Genomic DNA, 23,094 nt, shown 5'->3' on the forward strand with positions numbered 1-23,094 from the left:
GGCTGCGCTGAAAGGCTCTATTCAAAGACCACGTTTATGTCTTTTCTCTCATAATCAAGAAAGGCTGTTATTTGCTAATGATAAGCCTAATTTCTTTTTTTAACACAACCACTGACGTGCTGTGCAGCAAAATGTCTGACATATCTGCTGCTTTATGCCCTTGAGGATACCGACTCCGATTTTAAAGGGGACCTATTATACTTATCCATAATTTATGTCATATATTTATACAGCTACAACAGTGGATGCTCGTATTAAACATGGCCAAAGATTCATATAATAAGATCAGCGTATGCAGACTTTTTTTTTTTTTCTGCATTTGGATCTGTAGGCTGTTGAAGTCGGGAGATGTACCTAATATCGTTGCTCGTCTCTGGCACACTGAACAGAAAGGGCAACCAATCAGGGTAATAGTGGCTTAAAGGGAAAAGGAAGAAGGCTGAAAAGGCTCGTTTCTGACGTAGACTGTATATAAAAGAAGTACTTAAAGTTGCGTTGTTTTTGATGACCAGCGCGGGGAGGGGGGCTCCTATGGTTCCAAAACGTCCATTAATATAGAAGCCGATGGGAAAATGTATCTCCCACAGTTCCTCGTGGGTTTCAAATCTTGGTGGTCTACAGCCAAAATGTTTCAGAAATATACGTAATAAAACATTTCTAATATTGGACCACTGGCTCTGGTTTTCATGATGTGCTACCAGGTCGGGTGTAAGACCAAAAGCTCATAACTACAACCAGAAAAGACGCAGACCTTGGATTCGACCTTCTTAGTGTAATTTGTCTAAGTACAGACTAATGATTAACAAACTTCTGTGTGTCTGAAAGGAAAAACATGTGAGCCGGTATATTGGCTTTTTAATTTACCAAATATCTGCGTGGTGCCCGTCTGACTTTGTATTGGAGTTCAGAGTCGTAGCCGACAATGCAATCACTGTGGTGACTGCAAACACATCCTTTATTAAATTCAGTACAGTTTTTTATCAGTGGATCTAAAGCTAAGCTAAACTGCTAATATAGGGCTTTATTCATTTTTCTCCACAAATGTCTTAATTTGTTACATAATAAAGAACAGATGAGAAAACATATGCTTGTAATTTATGATTAAAACTCATCTAATAGCCAATCAAGTCAGCTTTATTTAAATAACATTAAAAATGCAACAGATGTGAAAGTGCTGGGCAACATCTGCAGTCAGTTGTTTTAATCATCTTATTTGGACTTAGCACATCCAAATCAATGGGTAATGGCACATTTTAAAAATTCGTCCCATTTAATGGTTTGACACATTTTAGAGACCCTCTCTTTTTATAAGTGTTTGATTGAAGTGAAAGGACTGCAGCTGCTGAATATTGGCGCTTTATTGGTTGAATAGATGGTTTTCCTTTTCTGAACGTGGAAGATCAAGAAACCCATAAGTCCTTTGTTTTGACCGATTTCTTTGTGATCAGCATACCTCTGCGGTAATGCTTGAATGAGTTTTCAAACTTTGCCGACTCGAAGACAATAAAAATGTTTCTGTCAAAAAGCTCTCTAACTGTCAAACCTCAGGAACGCCTATTTTAAAAGCTGCTGACGACAAAGCTGTGATTTTTAGATTTATTGTTGTTTTTGGTGGGGGGATTTCTGTCTCACAGTCAGAGGAACCTGGCAGAAATCACAGAGTTGATCCACACAGCCTTCCTGGTGCATCGTGGGATTGTTAACTTGAAGGAGTGGACGGACTCAGACGGCCCGCTGAAGGACATGCAGTTTGGGAATAAGATGGCTGTTCTGAGCGGCGACTTTCTGCTGGCCAATGCTTGCACGGGACTGGCCCAGCTCAACAACACTAAGGTATCCTGTCCGTCACTAACACTTCTCCTGAGAAATATTTGACCTGACATGACTGATTTCAGGGGGAAGGGCTGCTCAGTATGAGCCCTTCGAGGTCCCGAGAGCCTCACGTATCAGTGCCAGACTTCATACCAACATCTTTTCTCTCAGTCATCTCTTTGTAGACATGAAATGTATTCAATAAAACACATTTTTAGCAGTTTTGCTAATTCTTATTCAAGGTGATGCAATCCTGATATTCATTTATTTGTGTTAATCTGCTTTAATGTCATGTTTTTCATTTTGCCTGCTTACTGCTCCCAATTCCTTTCCTATAGTCCTTTACATCCTATCCCAGGGTTAGGGCCTGAAAGCCTAGAAAGCCTAGCTTCATCCCAGACCTTTTGAATCATCTCCTAATATTGTTTTTGATTAATGTCAGCATTATCAGTTGAAGAATCAGATACCAATCGGAGAAGAGTTTGTCAACTAAAGAAAATGGGAAAGGAAAAAAGTCCTGAAAAAAGCTTGATTTGTAGTCCTGTGTTGAACCTGGGCTGACAAAACAGAGCAGATCATGTTGGACATGGAACTAATAAATATTACAGAATATTCCCTTTTACTGAAGAGCTGGAGAGAGAGAAACGACTCAAAATCAATTGAATCTAACCCAGATCGCTAGAGCAAAAGAAATGAGAGGAAAAAAGCTTTTTGCTTTTGCTTTTCAGTAGACTGCTCACATGGCGTATTACTAGCAAGCGGATCCATCACAGTCATGGTTGCGTTGCCAAAATGCGAAGCTATATTTCTATAGTTCACTTCAAGCTACAGCACAAGTTGCATCATAGGACATATGCCTAAGGATTTCAAGCATTTAAATGAACAACTGTTCATTTAGATTTTTTTGTGTGCACACATGTGCATAGTGTAGTGAACGTTCTATTTTTAAATATCAGAGCTTTGCAACTGTGAGATGAAATGTGTTCAATGTGTTTGTTTGACGTGACACAAACGATAATCGTAAAGACAGTGGTTTACCCATCGGGCACCTTTTAGTTAAATCAGGGCTGTCAAATTTATTTTAGTTCAGGGCCCGCAGACTTCTTCAGATTTTCCTCTTTTGTTTAAGTGTAAAGGTCCATGTGAAAATGTTCACATTTAATGAACTGTTTTTTATTTGCAAAACACGAAGAGCAATTTGAACAATATGCATTTTTTCCACTTTGAGTCATTCCAGTTATTTAAAAATAAAATACACTGGCATTGGTTCTTGGCTTAACCACATCACTTGTGTGCAGTGTAGCAGACTATATGTGAGGTCTTTCAGTCGTTCTAGTGATGATGCAAAGTACTGGAAAAACTTCCACATTTTATTCCTCCGTCTGTGATTTTCAGCGCTGCAAACCCAGACTGGATCCTTTGGCGGGCCGTTTTTGGCACCCTGGGGTTAAATGGTTCTAGAAAACCAAAGCTTTGGTTCAGACATAGTGGGATAGAACGGTTCTTCACTGCTAATTTGGGGGGGGCTTTTTTGTCATTTTGAAGATCTGAAACAGAATTAAATGACTTAATTGTCTTTCTTTGACACATCCTTCAACTTTCCAACAAATTTCAAGAAATTCATCTCAGTTTTTGCAGGCTAAGAAAGAGGGCGTGCACTCCAGCAGTTTAAGTGGAGGAATAACTTCTATTACAACTACAACTTGGCTAATGGTAACACTTTCTCATAGCATTGTTTTAGTGAGCAGACACTGCTTGGCAAGCATGACAAGTTTTGAAATTCAAGGATGTGTGATGAGACACAGGTGAGACCTGATCTTTTCCTGGTTCCTAGATTCTCAGCAGGTGGTCCCTTTTCTTGACAATTCAGCTGTTATTCTAATAACTTCATGTTTCACACGGTAATCATCTGGCCACCTGGAGGGGCTTTCATCCTCAAACTCCTTCAAACATGGATCTTCCTAGCAGCATATTTGAGGTGCAAGTGTCAGTCTTTGCTACATGCTGGTAACGAGGTTATCAAGCATATAAACTAGTTATAGTTTTAATCTTTTGACGTTGGTGTGGGGGCAGCCTTGTGAGAGCATCTGAGATCATATCTGCTGCGTAGCCTGGTAACCCCTCGTTGACAGATGCTGTCACCACGCTGCTGCCTCAGAATGCAGTTGCCTGAGTGGATCAAAATAACCATCTCCCCCTCCCGTGCCATCAACCGGACCAGCCCTTGCCGCCTTCCCTGATGCTTCTTTTTCAGCACACGCAGGCATATGTTGTAGGTTCCCAGTAGTGCTTGTTGTATAAGAAACACAGAGGGAGTTATAAACCAACCTTTCCTTGATCAGTTACAGATAATTCTAAAGGTGTGGTGCTTCCTTAATAGTGCTAATTGGCTCTGTAACAATACTAAGAGATAATAGACACTCTGTGGCTAAGCTACAAATTACAGTAATGGAACTGATATTGTTGTTTCCCTGGAAGATGAAGAAAAACACAGTGAGAATGAAATGATGGCAGATCTGCTGATGACTCAAACTAACGATGATTTAATCCTATTAAGCGTGCATTCAAGCCAAGCACATTGGCATTGATTAAACTGAACGCTTACAGCACATTTTCCTTTAGCATTGTTCATTTTCAAGGTGAGAACAATGCCATTCATACTCAGCTAGCACTAAATTACCACAGAGCAATGCTGGAGAGTATTAACCTTTTTTTTTTTTTTTTTTTTTCTTTCTCCCAAACAAGCCTGCAATCTGAAGCAACCACAGGAAGCATCCCCCGTAGTGGAAGTTTTTAGAGGTAATAAGGAGATGGACATCTGATAGCTCACAGTTACTCATGTTTGAAAAGGTTAGCAAAACAAAATGAACCAAGGGGAAACCACACCACAGCATGCACTGATGCTCATATTTTCAGCCTTTTTCTCTGGTTGGAACACAGTGGAAATGAGATTATTGTAAACAGCAGAGATGAGTCCATAATGCTGAGCTGAAGGTACAGAAATGTGGTTTAGTTTGGGCTGGATTTTGGTGTTGAGCTCTGCTCTGTTTAATTTATTGGAAAAGTAAAGCACAGTTAATTTCTTTGACTGTAATTTTTACCTGAAGAAATTTTTACATCCTTAGTCTGATGTTTTTATATCAGATTGTTGTTGTTTGTTTGTTTGTTTTACTTTTATACATATGCATCTACGTTTATACATCGTTTTATGCATTTATTTGAGTGGTTTCTACTACTCAAATGACTTCCAAGTCCACCTAATTATACTTAATTAAATCAGCACTGGTGAAAAAGAAAAATCTGTGTTATCTGTGTATTTTTTAATGGTTTTTGCTGCTCCATGTGCATAATTCTTATGGGCAGAATTTCAAATGTAGCCAAGTGTAGAAAGTTGAAACTTTGGTGACCTCAGAATCGAGTCTCTCATTTTTGTGGATGATGTGGTTCTGTTGCCCTCACCATGTGACGCCCTCATACTTTGCTGCTTTGCACCTGAGAGTGAAGCAGCAGGAATAAGGTCCAGGTCAGGGCTCAGTTGCATAGTGACCTAAAGAGCATGATTACAGATGAACTTCCTATGAAGGGTTGTTGGACTCTCCCTTAGCAATAGGGGGAGGAGCTACTACTACTGAGTCACTGCTACTCCTCCACATGGTTCAGGAATCTGACTGGGGCCTCCTTGGTAAGGTGTTCTGGGTTTTCCTACTTGGTGGAGCCCATGAGATCTCACAGCTGGCTTGGGCGCACGTCACTGTCTCCTCAGATAGGCTGAAGGACGTGGCTAGGGAGAGGGAGGTCTGGTCTTTCCTGCTAACCTGTTCCACAATATATCACATATTATTATTATTATTATTATTATTATTATTATTATTATTATTATTAAATATTTCTTTTGCAAAATTGGTCTTTAAATATGTTTACATTTACTTTTCTGTATCAAGAGTCTCTAGAATTAAAAAATAGTAATTTAATATCATAATAAATACATAAAACGAGAAGCCAGCTCAGTTCATCGGGTTGAGCAGGTGATCCATGTGCTGTAAGGCTTTAGCAGAGGCCCAAGTTTGAATCCATCCAACATCCGGGGTCAGCCTAAAGCACAAAAAGCCCCCAAAATACTTTAAAAAGACATAAAACATGAATAAAATACTCAACTAAAACTAATCCCTCAAATTTTATTAAGAAAAATAAAATATTTGGCACAGGCCTATAGAGGCATTACTTAAAATGCTGCCTGTTATATTTGGATGTGCAGCAGCTGTTGCACAAAGCCAACATCTGTCTCGTTAGCATTAATGTTTCCAGAGCAGAGCTACAGCTTTAAAACAAACTAAATTTTGACTTATTCTTAAAGCATTTGTTGCACAAATTATTCTGTTGTCAGGAAAAACACCTGTTAGCCTCGAGTAACGTGTTATCTTTACCTCACCTGCTTTCCTGTCGCTGTGTGTGAGGAGCTGCCTCAGTCTGAGGGGACGAGAGCACAAGCAATGAAGCTAAATGAATCTCATTCTTTAAATCCGAAACAGCTCCTTTTATTTGTCGCAAGTTACTCTGGAGCATCACTTGACCATTTAGCATACCCATTATACCATTTGGTTGTGTAATTCCATGAATGCGGATTTACTCTGTTGATTAGTGTCAGCTGTGCGTTATTAGTTGTTGTATTATAATATAAATGATTCGTATGATTAGAACTGTGAGTTAGAAGGATGCACAGTAAATGCAAGTCCACTTTTAATAGGTTCATCAGCACTGCTTGTCGTGAACAGTATAATACATTAAATCCTAACGGAAAACTGCAGCAGGTGCTGTGAGTTCATATAGGAGCTGAAACATTCATGTCACGTATATAAATCTGACTATACGCTTTAGAACTAATCTGCCTGGCCACTCTGTTAGTGCAATTAACCAGACAGCAAGCTATGCTGTTGTCAGATAACTGCACTAAAATGCTCAAAAAGGCACAAATGCAACAAACGTTGTTGAGTAATTCAGATTGGTGAGAGTGGAGGTAAAGCCTCGCAGAAAGCTAACGGTGCCAACCTGTCACTTAAAGTAACCCCAACACCCAAAATTTCAAACATTAAGCACTGATACAGTTTAAATGGATGAATTATGAAATAAATTTGTTATGAAAGTGTAAGTTAGCTGAAACTGTTTTATGGTTGTTGCAGGTTTTAATCATGTCTACTTCTGCTGCGAAGTGCTCAGTTTAACATGGGAATCTATGTGGATCGACTCCCTTTTGGAGCCAGCCCCAAGAGGACATTTGAGGAACTGCAGTTTTTGGAATTTGCAAAAAAAAACCAGTTGGAACTGTTGTACAGGAGAGACGCAGTATCGTATTTCTAGAAAATGGCATGAGAATTGCCACTCTAACATTTTCATTTTTGCATATATTTTTCCTGTTTTTTGTAGAGTTTGTAAAGATTTACTCTTAATCCTGTATCCTCTTTGTTTTACCTGAAAGAAAAAAAAAAACTAACAAATATGCTGTTTCAAACTTATAATTACTCCAAGGCTAATGCAGTGAAGGCTATAAGACATTTTGCTTTTCACCGTTAAAATCTGTTAACAGCCGGATATTTACAGCCCTTTAACAGCTAAACTGTGCAGTTGAGTCTGTTGTTAAATATTGAAGGTGCAGGGTAACAGATGAGTGTTTCCTGTAGCTTTTAAAGTTTTTCTCATAAACCAGGCTTTTTTTTTTCTTTTAAGGCACTGAGAGCGATGGAGATTATATGTCGTGGCCTTGAGAGAAAACCTATGCCACTACTTGTATAAACTGTAAAATAATCTTCCCGTGGAGCTCCGGTTTCTTCCCCCTCGCAGACCTGTCGGCAAAACACGATCTGGCTAGATTTGGGAATGGAGTAAGGGGGAGGCAGGGGGAGAGATGATCTGATACTTTCCAAAAAAAGCCCCCCACTGGCCCCCACTTCCCAACGCAGGCCAGGCAGAGACACCACATCTGGTAATACTGTAGGCACATTGTCCTTCCAGGTCTGTGGGCGAAGCTCAGGTTTCCTCAATATTTTCCCCTAGTGGATTCAGTTACCCAAAGGACATTGCGAGGCTGACGGAGCAGCCAGCGTCACCAGACTTTTCTGATGAACCAAGGATGTCTGGGATGAGCTGAAGGAGCTCTAAATTTAACCTCATTCATCTGAACTGTAACAGGCGTGGCCCCGTCTCCACTGTCCACGCTGTTCTGTGGCTGTGAATGATGGACGGAGACATGGTCTGCCTTTTTTTTTTTTTCTTTTACTCATTCAATAGATCCAGACATAAACAACCACTTTAAAAGATACAGCCTCTTATCTGGTGGTTGATGAGAGGCTGGTAGGGTTTCTGTAAGCTAAAATGTAGGCATGCATGCCCCCTGTAAGGGGAAATGGGCAACTGCACTCTTAAGCAAACAAAACACACACATAAGGCCCATTTTAGCCTCATCTTTAAGTTTTGTCCTAGTTTGGTTTTTAAAAATGTATACAAAGCATATTTAATGGCTCACTGATTGCAGATGTAGTGGTTATTTAGACTTAAGGCTCATTTTCCTTTTCCATTTGACTCACAATGTTTTTGCAGAATCCTAACCTTGTATACTAATGAGGCAAACCCAGAGGTACAAAGCATAAGAAATCTTTGAATAATGAGGGAATATGAGAAAAGAGAACCCGGAGGTCAGATCATCACTCTCAAAACCTTGTTAACCCCTCTGCTCTCTGGACACCACCTTATTTTGTCTCACCATCTGCCTTTTAGCTCCATTTCAGCCCCTCAGACCAGACAGACACCCGAGCCGGCTCTCTCAAACCGGACTCCTCTATAAATACAAAGTATAATGAACGAAGGCGAGCCTGGATGTGCTTCGTGAAATCGCCAGGAGCTCCCCTACGGAGCGAAAATGAGCAGCCGAGTTGCAGTTCACCTGGCTTCCAGCACATCTCACCTCCGATTAATTCTCCAAACCAGCTGTTCAGATACAGTTTCCTCGCTCTTCAGTCAAGGGGGAGGGGGTGTGGGGGGGGGGGGGATTGTGGTTTTTAATTACAAATGTCACAGATGAACCGAATAGCGTGTCGGTTGTGATCAGCCTCATTTACATCGACATTTTAGGAGTTTAATCAGCGCTGTTAGCGTTAGTGATTTATGAGGAGGGAGAGGCTAAGTGCAGTACCTGACCTGGGAACACTTGAAGAGGTCAAGTAGCTGCACATGTTGACCGCTGTGTGAATCAAACCTGTAATCTCTGGCTCAGATATGCACCTTTTGGCACCTTTTGCTTTTTGTTTGGCCTCTCAGGCGGCTTCATGAAGCTTTTTTTTTTTTTTTTAGCAGACTGAAAGGAGTTCCCACATGTGCTGAGGAATTGTTGGCTGCTTTTCCCTCACTGTGTGATCCAGCTCATCCCTAATCAACTCAGCTGGGTTTAGGTTTGGTGATTGTGGGGGACCAGTAAACTGATGCAGCACTCTGCTTCTTGGTGAGATGGCCTTTACAGCGGCTGGCGGTTTATTTGAGGTCATCCCACTCAGTATAAAGCAGGTCTTCACTGCTCCTGGTTCAGGCTTCACTGTTGGGACCAAGCATGCAGACACCTGTGCGTCCTAGCTTTGGTTTCACAGTTGAATTTCTTGTGCTTTTCTTCTTGGTCATCAAAAATCTTTTTTGCAAAGTTTAACATGCTTTCTGATGAAATTCCTGTCTGTCTTTAAGTGATTTATTGTTGATTTTAATTCCTGGTTTGATACAGTTATTATATTTTGGAGTCAATGATATCAAGTAAAATGAGCGTGAATACGAAAATTTCAGGTCCTAATCTGAAACAAACATCTTCAACGTGTTTTTCTTTCATTTTGTCTTCGACAGGTCGTTGAATTGATCTCCAGTGCCATTGGTGATTTGGTTCAAGGAGTCTATTATGAGAATTCCCACAATACAGAGGTAAAACATCTTTTCTTCCCATACAATGCATACTTATCCGTTTTCTCTGGACCTTGAAATATCCCAATGCCTTACTCAAATTAAATTTGGTTGATCTCCTGTTCAAGGTAATCTTCTCTGTATCTCTGCAGTGTTTAGGTCTCTCTGTGGAAGCGTCATTCTGGCCATACTGTGCGCTCTGCAATTTCGCAATTGTAAAGTGTAGAAACTTGCATGTGCCATTTCAGTCTAGTGATGAGAGATGAGTCTCCAGCTATGATGACTGAGCAGTTTTCTGCTGAAGAGACCTCTGTTCACAAGGCTTAAATGGACTGTACTTAGATGGTGCTTTTTTCTCACTTTGAGCACTCCTCACACATAAACAGGTTTGGGGTTTTTTTGTCTATGCATGACATAAACACACGCTGATGAATGCATCTTGCCTATACTTCGGCATGCACACTGGGTGAACCAGGAATCTTCCGATTAATAGCCAACCTGCTCTATTTTCGCACCACCCGGTATTCCCAGGTGGTCTCCCATCCAAGTCCTATCCAGGGACAACCCTGCTTAGCTTCTGAGATCAGATGAGAAGGATATATGGCTGTAAGCGCTGACAGGGTGAACTTCTCTGTGCTGTAACATCCTAAGCTGTCTGAGAGAACATTCAGTTCATTACATTATTATGACACCTTTTTTTGACCTGCCCAGCTCGCTTTACATCACTGCGATTTCATCTGCTTCCCAAAAGTAAAGATCAAGTTGAAGAATTCTGACACATTGGAGGAGGCATAGTGCTAAGACACAAGGCACAAATACATGAAACAACGTACACTGACGCACTAGGAATGGTCCAGAGATACATAAGAAGGCCATTCAACAGCGGGAGACCTACCATTCCAATCATTTATGCCAATTTAAACAAGGTTAAAGTTTAAAATAGAGAAGATATCCTTGCTATCCTCATCTTGGCCACACAGCTCCGTCTGTGAGCACAGAAGTCCCACCTACCTGCTGTTCAAGCCTTGTGGTTACAATGGGCAGCCAATCAGAAGAAAGTTGGCCTTAAAGTGACGATGACCTGAGCTGAAGAGCTAAAACGGTTTATTTCAGACAGAGGATGAACTGAGGGGCAGCATCAAGGCCCAGGAAATGATAAATAAGGTCAGAATCTCAACAGTGAATCAGTAAAAGCTCTTCTAGTAGACCTCACTAAAGTCCGTTTTTATGTTACTGCCACATTATTAGGACTATACTGAGCAGAGGACATCAAGCTCATAATTTATGTGCAACTACCTTTATTAATAAGCAGTAATTATGAGGTTATTGAGCAGAAAGTTCTCAGTTGAAGTAGAGCATGGTCAGGTTTTGTAATTGCTCACAAACAGTTAATTTACTACTAATAAAGAGGTTAATTGGCAATTTGTTTATGGTGAACATGTGCTCAGTAATGTAAACTATTGCTGTGGCTGTGTAGTTGTTAGCACATTTGCCTAATAGCAAGAAGGTCCAGGGTTTGAATCCACTGGCTGGGGCCTTTCTGAGTGGAGTTTGCATGTTCTCCGTGTGCCTGAGTAGCTTCTCATGAAACACCCACATTTCCAGCCAGAGTCCAAAGACATGCACAAGGTTATAATTGGTCATTATGTCATTATGTGAATGGTGTTTCTAGATGATATAGTGGCAAACTGTCCAGGGTATGCCCCACCTTTAGCCTTTTAAGGGTAGGTTCCCTCCACCAATACAATGCCTGCTACAGCTTTAGTGCCTGACTGCTTCATGGAAATGACCTTTTTAGGAGCAAAGAAAAACGTCATATAGCCTCTTTTGAAATGTCTGAATCATCCGTAGAAAAAATTTGGGTATAATGTCAGAAAATCAGAAAGTACTGAGAGGCAGAGAAAAATGCTTTAGGTTATGTACTTTTTTTCATGTAGTAACACCAGCATCCTTATTTTAAGAAATATACTATTGCAAAAACAAGCTTACTCAGATTCAGTTAAAACCTTCAAGAAACCAAAGATAATATGTTTGGTTGACTTTAGATTAAATAGTTAACACCTACTGTGAGCAGCATAGAAAGGTTAGTAATGCTTCTGTGTGAAAGTGGCCAACAATAACTGAATAAGACTAATAATAGTAATAAGCAGCTTTCTTTCCTAAATAGTCCACAGTAATCAGAGGTACCAGTGAGCAACAATTTTCTTTAACTCATCTAAATCTGCGGGTTATGTGCTGAGTTTATAACTAGTTAATTTGAGGTAGTTTAAAAAAACATCTCCAACTCTGACACAATTTACTTATTTTATTACTTTTATATATTTTAGAAAATGTCATACACATAATTGATGTGTTTCAATGGCTTTTTATTCTCTATTTTCCAGAAATTTAGAATTTATTTAATAGTTTCTAATAATAACAACCTGTTTCCATTTGTGTATATTTCTTATGATTTACTTAAATTTGCAAATTAAAAAAAGCAAACTCTCAGTTGTTTTTCTGCTGTTACTGTTTCCTTCTTCCTTTAAAATGACTGAGGAACTTGTGGAAAATAACTGTGTGCTGCTCCTCGCTGAGGCCTCACGAATTACACACTGAGAAATAAAGTCAAAGAGCAAGGAAGGCTTGTTTTGGTGGAGCAGCGAGGTGCTCTGTGGGAACTTAAAAGCGGAGGAAGCTCAGGCCTGCTCACACATGCTCTTTGCCTCTGTTTGCTCTGCAGGAGAACGGCCTCACCGACGGCATCGACGTGGCGGCGTGGGAGGAGCAGACGTTCCTGTCTCATGGGGCGCTGCTAGCCAAGAGCTGTCAAGCTGCGATGGAGCTCGCCAAACACGACAAAGAGTCTCAAAGACTGGCCTACAAGTACGGCAAACACCTGTCGCTGGGCCACAAGGTGAGGCGAATCCAGCAAGTAACATATACAAGAAAGGAGGTTGTCTGAGCAATAAATCTATAATGGTTGATCAGCATATCATCACGATGCCTTTTTTAGCGGGAAACCAACTGGATTTCAAGGGATTAGATACAAGAAGAACAAACTCTTTTGATAATTTAAACAAGAGATTTAAAAAAAGATGTAATAAACGCCTGACTGTCTTAGAAAAAAGCCAAGAGAAGGATCCTAGTCGCTCCTGTCATTAGTTCCATGGAAACAGAAAAAATATTGTAATTCCCGGGATTTTTGTCTCTATGAATATGGATGGTTCAGGAGCATAGTCCCAGTCCTCCATAATTCAGCAGCTTAAGGATGTCAGTATGTTGAAGTTTTTAGGCATGAGGTCTAGACTTCGAGTGGGCTGCTGCAGCAGCTTGATTCTTTTCTTTGTCAGCCATGCTATGTGTCGATCGCTGTCCTGGTGCTTGACCCAATTTCAGCCAAACTTTAACTGTCGGGTAGAAGGACTCATTCTAGAATATGTTGGTATACAGAGGAGTTTGTGGTTGAGTGAATGACTGCAAGGTACCCATGTCCTGTGGCTTCAAACTAAGCCCAAATCGTCACTCCTCCACCGCCGTGCTGATATATGTTTGGTTATTGCCAAATGTGGAGCTGTGCATTTTGTTCAGACATCGTTCCAGAAGTCTTGCGCTTTTTTCAGATGTAACATTGCAAACCTAAGCCGTGCAGCCGTGTTCTTTTTAGAGAGAAGAGGCAACATAGATTGTTGCATTTTGTTATGTGCAGTGAAAAAAAATAGAGTTATGTCAGTACTTAAATTAAAAATGTGGAGGTTTTCTGGCGGTTCTAATTTAGTCTTTGATCTTTTTTTATGCCAAAGTTTTGGACCTCCTGACTGACATACTTTCTGTGATCAAGTTAATTCAAAGTAAAGAAAAAAATCTGGCTTCTAGTAATGTCTGACTTCTTTCTCTCTCATCCTCGGTATGAATAATTGCCCTTCTTTTCAAAAGTGTTTTTATGTCTATTTATCAAATACTTCACACTGTAGCTGAATTGATACATAAAAGCGTGACGTTAAAGGGAGCAGAGTGATTTATCGGCACTACAAAAAGTGCAAACGAAACATAGGAAACATTAGACTTAAGTGCCTGTCTGTCTTATTATTCTTGTATCAGAGAGGGGCATAAAAATGTGGAAACAGGAAGAAGGTTGATTTGTTATGTGCTAGAATGTCATTAAGATGTAAATAATGCAGCTGCTCAGTTATTTTTCCCAAGGTTCAGAGATTTTCAGCTGAATATTATTGGCGCTGGTGTAGAAGTCATTCATAATGATCCCACTCTCATTGCTGCTTTAGTGCGTCCTCTCCTGCTGGGGCTCCCTGTAGCTGCCTGCCTGCAGGCCTCAGTGGCTACAGGGAATCTCAGCATGGGAGGAACCAAAAATGAGGTCTTTGAAGGAGAACCGTCCTCATCAGGCTAGCTGTGTCTGTTCATTAACAGGGTCAGCTCAGAGTGTAGGCAGGCAAATGCAACCTTGACTGTTTTCACCACTGACTTGGTTTAATTGATAAGCTGAAAGTTACAAAGTAGAAGCTCCGCAATGACGAATGTTCTCTGCCTTTCTGCAGCTGAACTCTGACCTGCAGCCGTTTATGAAGAGCAGAGTAGGAGAGCCGCTGTCATTTAGTCTGAGCGCCGCCCCGGTCGTTTTCCACCGTCAAATTATGGGCCGGGAGACGTGGCATCATCAGCTGCAGCAGGTACGTTAAGGATGGTCCATGACACCAGGGCCAGCTGGATTCACTGCCTTTATGTTTCTAGCAGGAGTATCAGCTTTAATTTAAATAGGTTTGCATCAGATCTGAAAGAGCTGCGTGCAACCACTTGAAAAGTTGAATGAATCTTACTTTATAATATAATTCACAGTATCTGTTACTGTGATGAGTAAAGAAGATCAAACTGAGGTCTAAAACAAAGGTGAGAGAGAAAGCTGTTAAATTTCTCCATACTGCTGAAACAAAACTCACCTGATCTCAGTCCGACTGACCTGCCCTCCATTCACTCAGTGACTGAATGAACAAATTCAGTCACTGAGTCCAGAAAAAGTTTTGGGGATGTGTTTTGGTAAAGCCATACGCAGCAGTCTTATCAAATAGGACCTGATGGTTGGTCAGAATAGTGTTTACCCCACCCCTGCTCCACTGTGATTGGATGGCCTGGCCAAAAGAGGGTTTGCAACCAGAGAAGCAGACCCCCAGCGTCTCCTCACACTGCTGCTGTTTTGAGTATAATTTAAAAACACTGTGCTTCTAGTGCTTCTGCAGGCCTCAGGTAAAAATAACTTCCCCTACAGGCAGGGAACAATAGCAGTGAGGCTGGCAGAGCATCATCGGGAAAGTTAAGACTTCAGGGTTGTTCCTTATTGAAAAAGTTTTGCCCTGACCCCCTCTGAATCAGTGGAAGTCGTTTTTATTGTAGTACATACTGCAACAACTACTCCAGGTGTCACTTTTTCACTATTCAGCTTCAGTTGTTATTGCATCTGACTTGCTTGCTTGACTCTTTGCTTTAGTTTTATGCATTTATTTTGTATTTGCTATTGTGCAAATTGTAACAACGAAGAAGCACGCTTTGTCCTCTGACTATTGTAGGTGTAGGTGGGGAAATAGACAGTGAAATATTTAGAAATTTCTAAAGCTTACCCTTAGAAGCCAGAGATACATGCCTGCTTTATCTCTTTTTCTTTTATTCTTCAAGGCAAAAACTTTGAGAAACCAGCTGGATTACTCAAAGGTAAGCACACAGCTTTACGAATGCCTTTATCCAGAATCTGCCCATTCCGTGAGATATGAACTCTTAATGTTATTTCACAGTGTGACACAAAGTTCAGTTTTATTCTGTTATCTTTGAGTTGCACTTTTGTTACAAGTTTGTTAGATGGCCACAATTTTCCTTTGCCGTATTTCACAGTTTTTACCTCCTTACTGTCTGCCCTCAAAGACGGCAAAGAGAAACAGGATGTCTTTTCACTGTAACTTATATCAAAGTTGGGAAACAAGCTTTCCAAAGTCAATGTGTGAGGCATAGAAGGGGACCGATAGGGGTGCAAAAAAAGAGCGAAGCTACAGAGGAGGGGGGGTCCGATGGTGTTGGAAGAGGGGAGGAGGGGGGTGTTATCTGGTCTCGCCTGAAACAAGAGCAGGAAGGATTAGTTACCGAGGCCTATTTGCGGAGGAGACACCGAGACTCTGAGACAGTGGCATTGTGAGAGAATCTCCTTCAGCAGGGCTGCTGAAAAGGGGAGAGAAGTTTGAGGGGAAGGAGAGGTGAGGAGACACAAGGAGGGAAACTAAGAGCAGCACACGGGGGTGAGAAAACGTTAAAGTTTGGATTCAGCACAAAGTTAGGAACCTGTAATAGCTAAAACCAGCATGAATTAACTGAAAAATGACAAGCAGAGTTTCGTGTTGACTGTTAGTCTTTTGTTCCCCAGTAGCTCTACACACACAAAATCAGTCAGAAGTTTTATTTGTAGGCACTTATGTTTTGGTTTTAATCATCTAAGAAAATCTGAGTACAGAAAAGACGTGAGGATGACTCGCTGTAGCCTGAGGAGCTGCTTCAGCTACTCAGGATGTGTGCTCACCATTCAACGCACAATTTATTGTGACCTTCAGTAAGCATGGTCAGGTTTTAATCAGTGGATTGTATAAAAAGAAATGTCTGTTTTTTATATAACTTGTCATTGCTGTGTAGCTGTTAGATGGTGACCCTGCAGAAAGTTTGAGTGTGATTGGCTGAATAGTGATGATGAGCAGCAAGGGAGGAAGATATGGAGAGTTAAACATGTCTGCTAAATTGATCAGGGTTTATTATGTTGTTAAATCTTGACCAGATTAAAAACAAACATTAAGCAGAAACACCAACTTTATTCTGTGTAAGTTCCAATTTTTCCAAGTATTTAAATGTTTCTCAGGCTACGTCCAGACTAGCCTGGATAAATTTGAAAACGGCGTTTTCGTCTGAAAACGGCGTTTTCGTCTGAAAACGCTCTGCGTCCACACTGAAACGGCCGAAAACGTTTAGGTTCCAGTACTGCGGATGCGTGAAAGGCAAGACTATTCGACCTGCCTCATTTTTGTCTGCCGTTTATTTACTTTTCGGCTCTTTGAAACGTCGCGGCACAAGGTCGAGGAAAAGCACTGAGTTTTTTAAATGGACTAACAATGAGGTGGAGTTGTTGCTGCGAGTAACACAAAAGTACAAAGTTGCAAAAGCGAGTGAGAATTAAAAAATTTGAAGAAAAACTATCTGGAGCATGTACAAACTGATATTAGTCTTTAATAGGGCTGTCAAAATTGAGAGCAAACAAAACAACTGCTGTATAATGCCCTCCGCTATCTTAGTTTCATTGGTTACATGACTGTATCACATGACTAAATTGTGTCATCGTTTTCGAAAAGGCTCCGGGTTCGCTGTCCACACTGCGATGCGAAAACGTATCTGCTTTGGAGAGTGTTTTCAAAACACGTTTTCCTTGACCGAAAACGCCGTCTCAGTGTGAACGGAAGGTCAAAACGGGGAGAAAAAGATGCGTTTTCAAACAAAAACGTATTAGTGTGGACATGGACTCAGTGTCTTGCCATTTAGCAGCCATCTTGGTATCACCTGTGGGCAGTTATTTTGTGTTGCCAAGAGCAATTGTAATGTTTTTGGCATTACACAATTTACATTATGTGCCACAGACTTACCAGGACCTGAAAAGCATAGAAAAGGACTCTAGAAGATGGGCTGGCTTATAATCAGTGGAAAGTTGCAGCAGTAATCAGGAGCCACAGAGCAAGCCTTGATATCGTGGACAGGTGCTTCAGGAGCTGCTCAGGGTCTCTCATTGGCTTTTAATTTAATTACACGGGGGTAACTCACCGTTTCATACTAAATCTTGACAAAGTGGCGTTTTCAGATGAAAAACTAACTCCATCTTTTATTAAATGATGTTTAATATATTCAGTGTACATTACTTTTGAAAAATGAATTAACTTGATCATATTTTATTGAATTATGTCAGCTATCATGCTCACTTGTCCTGTTTAATTTTTTCTCACGTGCTGCATGTGAATATTGATGAGATCAGGAGACTCAAGGCGGCAAAGACAGACAAATCTTGTTCGGAGCATGAAGAAAGAACAGGATGTGGAACCAAACATAACGCGCAAACAGAGGAGGGAGAGAGGAAACGTTAAAAACTAATGCCGAATTAAAGAAGGTTAACGGAGAAGATGGCGCGAAATGTTCCAGGAAATATAGTCTTTTCTAAATTTAAGAAGAAAAATGATAATAAAGAACTGCAGGTGTCGAACTCAGCATCACCCTGGCTGGTGATTTAGAGAAGAAAGGCCTACGGGGTTTTCCACCTCCAGAATTCATCAGGTAAAACGCCTCCAGCAAAAAGATGTCCCAACACAGCAGCAGTAAAGCACAGGGAGGTGCACAAATTCACTCAGTCTGTGTACTTAAAGCTGATGTTAGAGTTGATTTGATTTGATGGCCTCTGCTTCCTCATGCGTGAAATGTGTAAGTTGTGTAAGGTGCATGAGGTGCTCTCTGGAATATAGCAGCAGAAATCAATGTGTTAAAAAAAATCCAACAATCCGTGACTTTGTGACGGACAGTCTTCACGGAAATCCTTTGTTCAGTTCATTACCTGGCGTGCAGAAAAACCGGTGCCTTCATTAGTAAAGTGGAAAGACAGAAAAGCTGTGAGCTACGTAATTAGCACTGGCAGAGAAACACGATTCAGGGCATTTCCTTTCTCATTGTCAAATGCCAAATTTTTAAAGCCTAACTCACAGTGATGAGTCTGAAAATTTCCTCTTGTAGTTAAATTTGGGAAGCTGCCTTCAGTGGCACCACTGGCAGCACAGACGTGATTGTGATTGGGGTTTTTTGGGGAGGGGTTATTAAAAGGCATCTTTCCTCCCGTTTTACCCCTCGGGCCCGCTTTAACAGCGAGCTAACTTTCGCTGCCTCTTAACAGTTTATTGTGTTGACAGCTGGATAGTAACGAGAGTGACACAAACATGACAAACTAATGCGTGTTTTCATCCGTCTGCAGCTTTTGGCAGCGGTTAAATCGGAGAAAGGCGTGAGCACGGCGATGGACTTGTGCTGTTACCATGGCAACAAGGCTCTGGAGGCCATCCAGGCTTTCCCCTCCTCCGAGGCTCGATCCGCCTTGGAGAACATCGCCTCTGCCGTCACCAAATTTTGACCTGGACACACACACACACACACACACACACACTCCTGTACAGCCTGGAGGGGTCTTTGTCTGCAGAGGCCAAAGAACGAGAACAGATTAACTTTGTTTTACTTGATCCAGATGCTGAGAAACTGTTCTGCTCTCTGGTCATCATTAAATAAAAAAGTTTTTTTTAAAAAACCCCACATTACTTCAGCATCATGTCATGCGTTTTGTTTTCTCTCATGCCTGGAGAAAATAATCACACCGGGCTGCTGCAGTTTCAAACCTGGCATTTATTGTTGCTTTGCTTATCAGCGAAAGCACATCCCAGGCAGAACGTAATTTAAGATGTTTTGAAGAATTGTTATTGTCATCTGGAAAATGTACCATGAACAGGAAATGATACACCGAGCGGCACTTATTTTTTCAAAAATTACTTTTAAGAATAGCTTCCTCCTGGTTGCCGCTGCACGGCACAGATGATGGTGAAATCCTAGCTGCTGGATTTAGTGGGTGTTTGCCAAGTTGAAAAGCGGCACCAAACTGGTTGTAAAAATGTCTCAAAGTCATGTTCTACCTGGTGTGTACCACTGCTGATAAGCACAGCTGCAAAAAAATGTATTTTTTTTAATAGCATTTGGCGTGCTCTTCGCTACAGAGGAGGAACCGGCATGAATCAGGGGTAATGTCATCTGTGTTGCCTTATTATGTCTCTCCCCGTGTTTGTCTGTGTGATCCAAGTCAAGCCAGGGGCGGGGAAAGGTCACCCAGCCTCTCCCCTTGGCCCAGCCAGCGAGCGCATTGAAGCTCCGCCAAGCAGTAATTATTAATGAAGAGACCTGAGCAAATGGACAGGAAATGCAGAGGTATTGATTGGGCCGGCTGCCCTGCTCTAAGCCGTACAGGCTGGCGCCAGCCTGGTGGCCTGTGGTTTCCCAGGCTGCTGTCTGCAGAGGGAGGCGGCGGGGGGGCAGCCAAGGTGTGAAACCAGGCCACCACTGGCAGCTGTCTGTCACATCGAGGCCACACCTGAAGGACAGACGGCCGAAGACGGGACGAGAAAGAAAGGGGGCTGAAGGTACACAGATTGTGACGAGGAGGAATTGAAAATTAACTAACAAATACGCAAACACCACCTCAAAATTAATTTCGTATCATGTGAGAGGACCCGAAGACACTGGGAGGAGTATTATAGTCACATCCTTTACATTTTTTAAATTAAAAAATATATTTAGGAAAGATCATTAATAAAAGACTTTCTATTAGTCCTGTTGGTGATGTTATTTAATGGTGGCCTGTAAGCTGCATCTTTTCAGGACCTTTTTTGCTTCTCAGGAATCAGGAGAATTTTAATAATCCCAACATGGAATTATATACCTGTCACAAATATTTTAAATTAATTAAATATTAAACAAGAAATCATTTTATTTAAAACAAATTGTGAAATTCCTGTATGGAGGACCCCGCGTGTCATGGAAATGGTGATAAATCACTTTAGGGGAGAGTGAGGTAAGATGAGCCACTTTTTACTCATGTTGCCCTGGATGTGAGAAAAAAATAACACAGAAATAGAATGATAACATATTCCTTTATTTCAGGATGTCTCCTTTCAAATGTAATGATCAGAATCTATGTCTGATGACGCTGCCCAAAATAATGACCTATTAAAAAAAAATGCTCCTTTGGCTCAACTTGCCCCAGATTAGGGGTAAATTGAACCTAGTCAGTGGGTAAACTGAGCCATCTTGCGGCAAACTGACCATGTAGTTTTTAAAATGTAAAACTGATCATATTGTGAAAACAAACCATTTTAACAGTTGTAAACCTGCGAGAACAAACCTGGAAACTGGTGGTTTCTAAACAAACCACCAGTTCAAAACCATTTATTCAAAAGAACTATTCAATATTCCAATGATCAAGGTTGCAGGGGAATATGAACTGTTGCTCCCTCCTTGCAGTTCCTCCAGCCTGTTGAGGTTGAGGTAGCTTCTTCAGCACATCCTTGCGTGGGAAAGATGCCTCATCATTTTCCTTGAACACAAACGTGGGTTTCTTACTGCTAGTGATCCCTCGGATTCTTCTGAGAAATCTGGCACTCACTTCGTTGTCTGCAAAGCTGTCAACCAGGCCAATGTAATGGTGGCTCCTGGATTTGGATGCAAATCTTACGATGACAAAGTCACCAACTACCAGGTCTGAGACATCTGGTTCACTTCTTTCATCGCTGGAACTCAGCGTGTCAGAAGTGTACTCAGAAGTGTCTTCAAATGGGATGGGAACATCACTCTCCTCAGAGCTGCTTTCCACTGCAATTTTTGTCTGGGTTTGTTTCCTCTTCCACATTCCTTGCTTTTTGTGGATTATTTCTTTTTTGCCTTTCAGTTTATTTGTCCTTTCTTCATGGGCTCTCTCTCTCAATTGCCTGCTTTTCAGGTGTATCAGTCAGGATTCGTGTCTTCACACGCTTTCGATTTGTTTGTTTCCTGGGCTGCTGACTTTTGGGTAAGGGTAGAATATCAGTGGGAGACACATATCGAGCATGGTTGGGGTCACTTCGTGAACCACATGCATGTACAGGGTCTGGTAAAAATCTGGAACTGCTCTGCAAGCTTCTTGATATGCTCTGATAGCTCCTTCTCCACCTCCTCAGAGAAGACTCTCTTTGCTGAAGCTGTTCCACTATAGCCAACCGATTTGACCTCCTGTGTGTCCCTCTTTTTAATATATCTCCTGAGTGTTGACCTGTCAATTTGTCTTTCTTTAGCCACTGATCTTATGGACTTTCCTCCCTTGACTTCACTCGCTGCCCTTTCAATCTCCTCCAGGGGTGTTGAGCCCCAGCTGGTCTTCCGTCTGTAGGTCCTTGGCATGATATCTTTTCTATAATAGTTAACATATGACAAATACAACAAAAGGGTTCAGTATACTGAACTAAAATACTATTTAATAAGTCAGAGCCTTAAATAAATTTCAGTGCCTTATGGTGGGGTAGGTTGAACCATTGGATCAATTTACCCCATAGCCTTTGGCTCACTTTGCCCCATAGCCACCATTTTGAAAAAAACGGGCTAGCTTAGCAATTTAGGCTAATCTTTAGAAAACTTCTTCAGATGATATTATATTTTAGAAACCCACCAACATGTATAATATATCATTTTAGACACAGATACGTTTGTTTTAATATTACAGTCAATTTACCTGATATGCAGAAATTTTACTTTGACAAGCAAAAAACATTTTTTTGTGTAATACAGACTTACCCCTTCTCCAATGTGCTCCTCTTTAATATAGCAGGATGGAAATGAGTGCTTCCTGGATTTATGGTCACATGACAAAACATGTACACAGTTACCTAGATACAAGGGGTGGTTCAACTTACCCACTGGCTCATCTTACCTCACTCTCCCCTACTATTAGTGATAGTTAGTAAAATGAATCTCAGAGAGGAGAGAGAGAGAGAGATTCATATTCATTTTTAAAAAGGCCCAATATTGACAACCTCAAAAATTAAAGGGAAAAAGAAATGGCAAAGACCAGTTGTGATACCGTAATCACAACCGTAGTTTTCCTCATAACTAAGCAACCACCAGCATTATCCATGTCATCAGTTTTTTAGTGTGTTATGAAATAAGCACCGCTGTTGTTTTTCCCATTATTTATGTTGCTTTCACATAGTGAAATGAAGATCACAGCAGAGGTATTTGTTGGTGTGGAAGTAAACAGAAAAAAAAATCCCTGTTCTAGTGTCATTGATTTTTGTCTGCATGCCTGTTGTTTTATATGAGGAATTTAATAATATAAAACATTTTAAAGACAACACACACACACAGCAGTTTTTGTAATAAAAATGAATGGCAAACATGATGTCTATTGTCACTTTAAATAACTAATGGGATATTAATTTAAAAAAATGAAATTGTATAAATTAATCTATATTTATTTTTGTTGTTTTATTTATATAATTACATGTATTTATTTGTTTTATATTGGCAGATTTGGTCCTCCGTACAGGTAACAAAGTTTTATAATGATGTTGCAAATTTTCTACTTCTGCTAACAAAAACTAAAACATTCAAATTAATTAATGAATAATTTAGACAAAATAGTTTTGTTTTTGTTTTGTTTTTTGTTTTTTTGTGGGAATAACTGTGGAGGATGAATTTGTAAATGTCCTTTAGGACCCTTTGGCTTTTACACTTCAG

The 23,094-nt window shown here is 40.7% G+C and overlaps 1 protein-coding gene and 1 long non-coding RNA gene across 3 annotated transcripts in view; one reads left to right on the plus strand and one right to left on the minus strand.

Annotated features, from left to right (window-relative positions):
* The window catches only part of pdss2 (prenyl (decaprenyl) diphosphate synthase, subunit 2), a 33,280-nt gene extending 14,180 nt beyond the window's left edge, over positions 1–19,100 (plus strand). Inside the window, exons 3-8 of one of the 2 annotated variants that reach the window (XM_082517108.1) lie at positions 1,635–1,833; positions 9,688–9,762; positions 12,464–12,637; positions 14,277–14,408; positions 15,406–15,441; positions 18,764–19,100. In XM_082517108.1, coding sequence (XP_082373234.1) covers positions 1,635–1,833; positions 9,688–9,762; positions 12,464–12,637; positions 14,277–14,408; positions 15,406–15,441; positions 18,764–18,919 — 772 coding nt within the window. In that variant the 3' untranslated portion in view covers positions 18,920–19,100. The other variant, XM_082517109.1, reaches the window with a different exon arrangement.
* Positions 19,101–20,461: 1,361 nt separating this feature from the next.
* LOC309696045 lies at positions 20,462–22,733 on the minus strand. Its single transcript, XR_014273307.1, has 2 exons — positions 22,153–22,733; positions 20,462–21,772 (listed from the first exon to the last, which is right to left on the minus strand). It is a non-coding gene; the product is annotated as an uncharacterized lncRNA (long non-coding RNA).
* Between the last annotated feature and the right edge of the window lie 361 nt (positions 22,734–23,094).

The sequence above is a fragment of the Aulonocara stuartgranti genome, assembly GCF_965226115.1.
Source record: "Aulonocara stuartgranti genome assembly, chromosome: 19".
NCBI lineage: Eukaryota > Metazoa > Chordata > Actinopteri > Cichliformes > Cichlidae > Aulonocara > Aulonocara stuartgranti.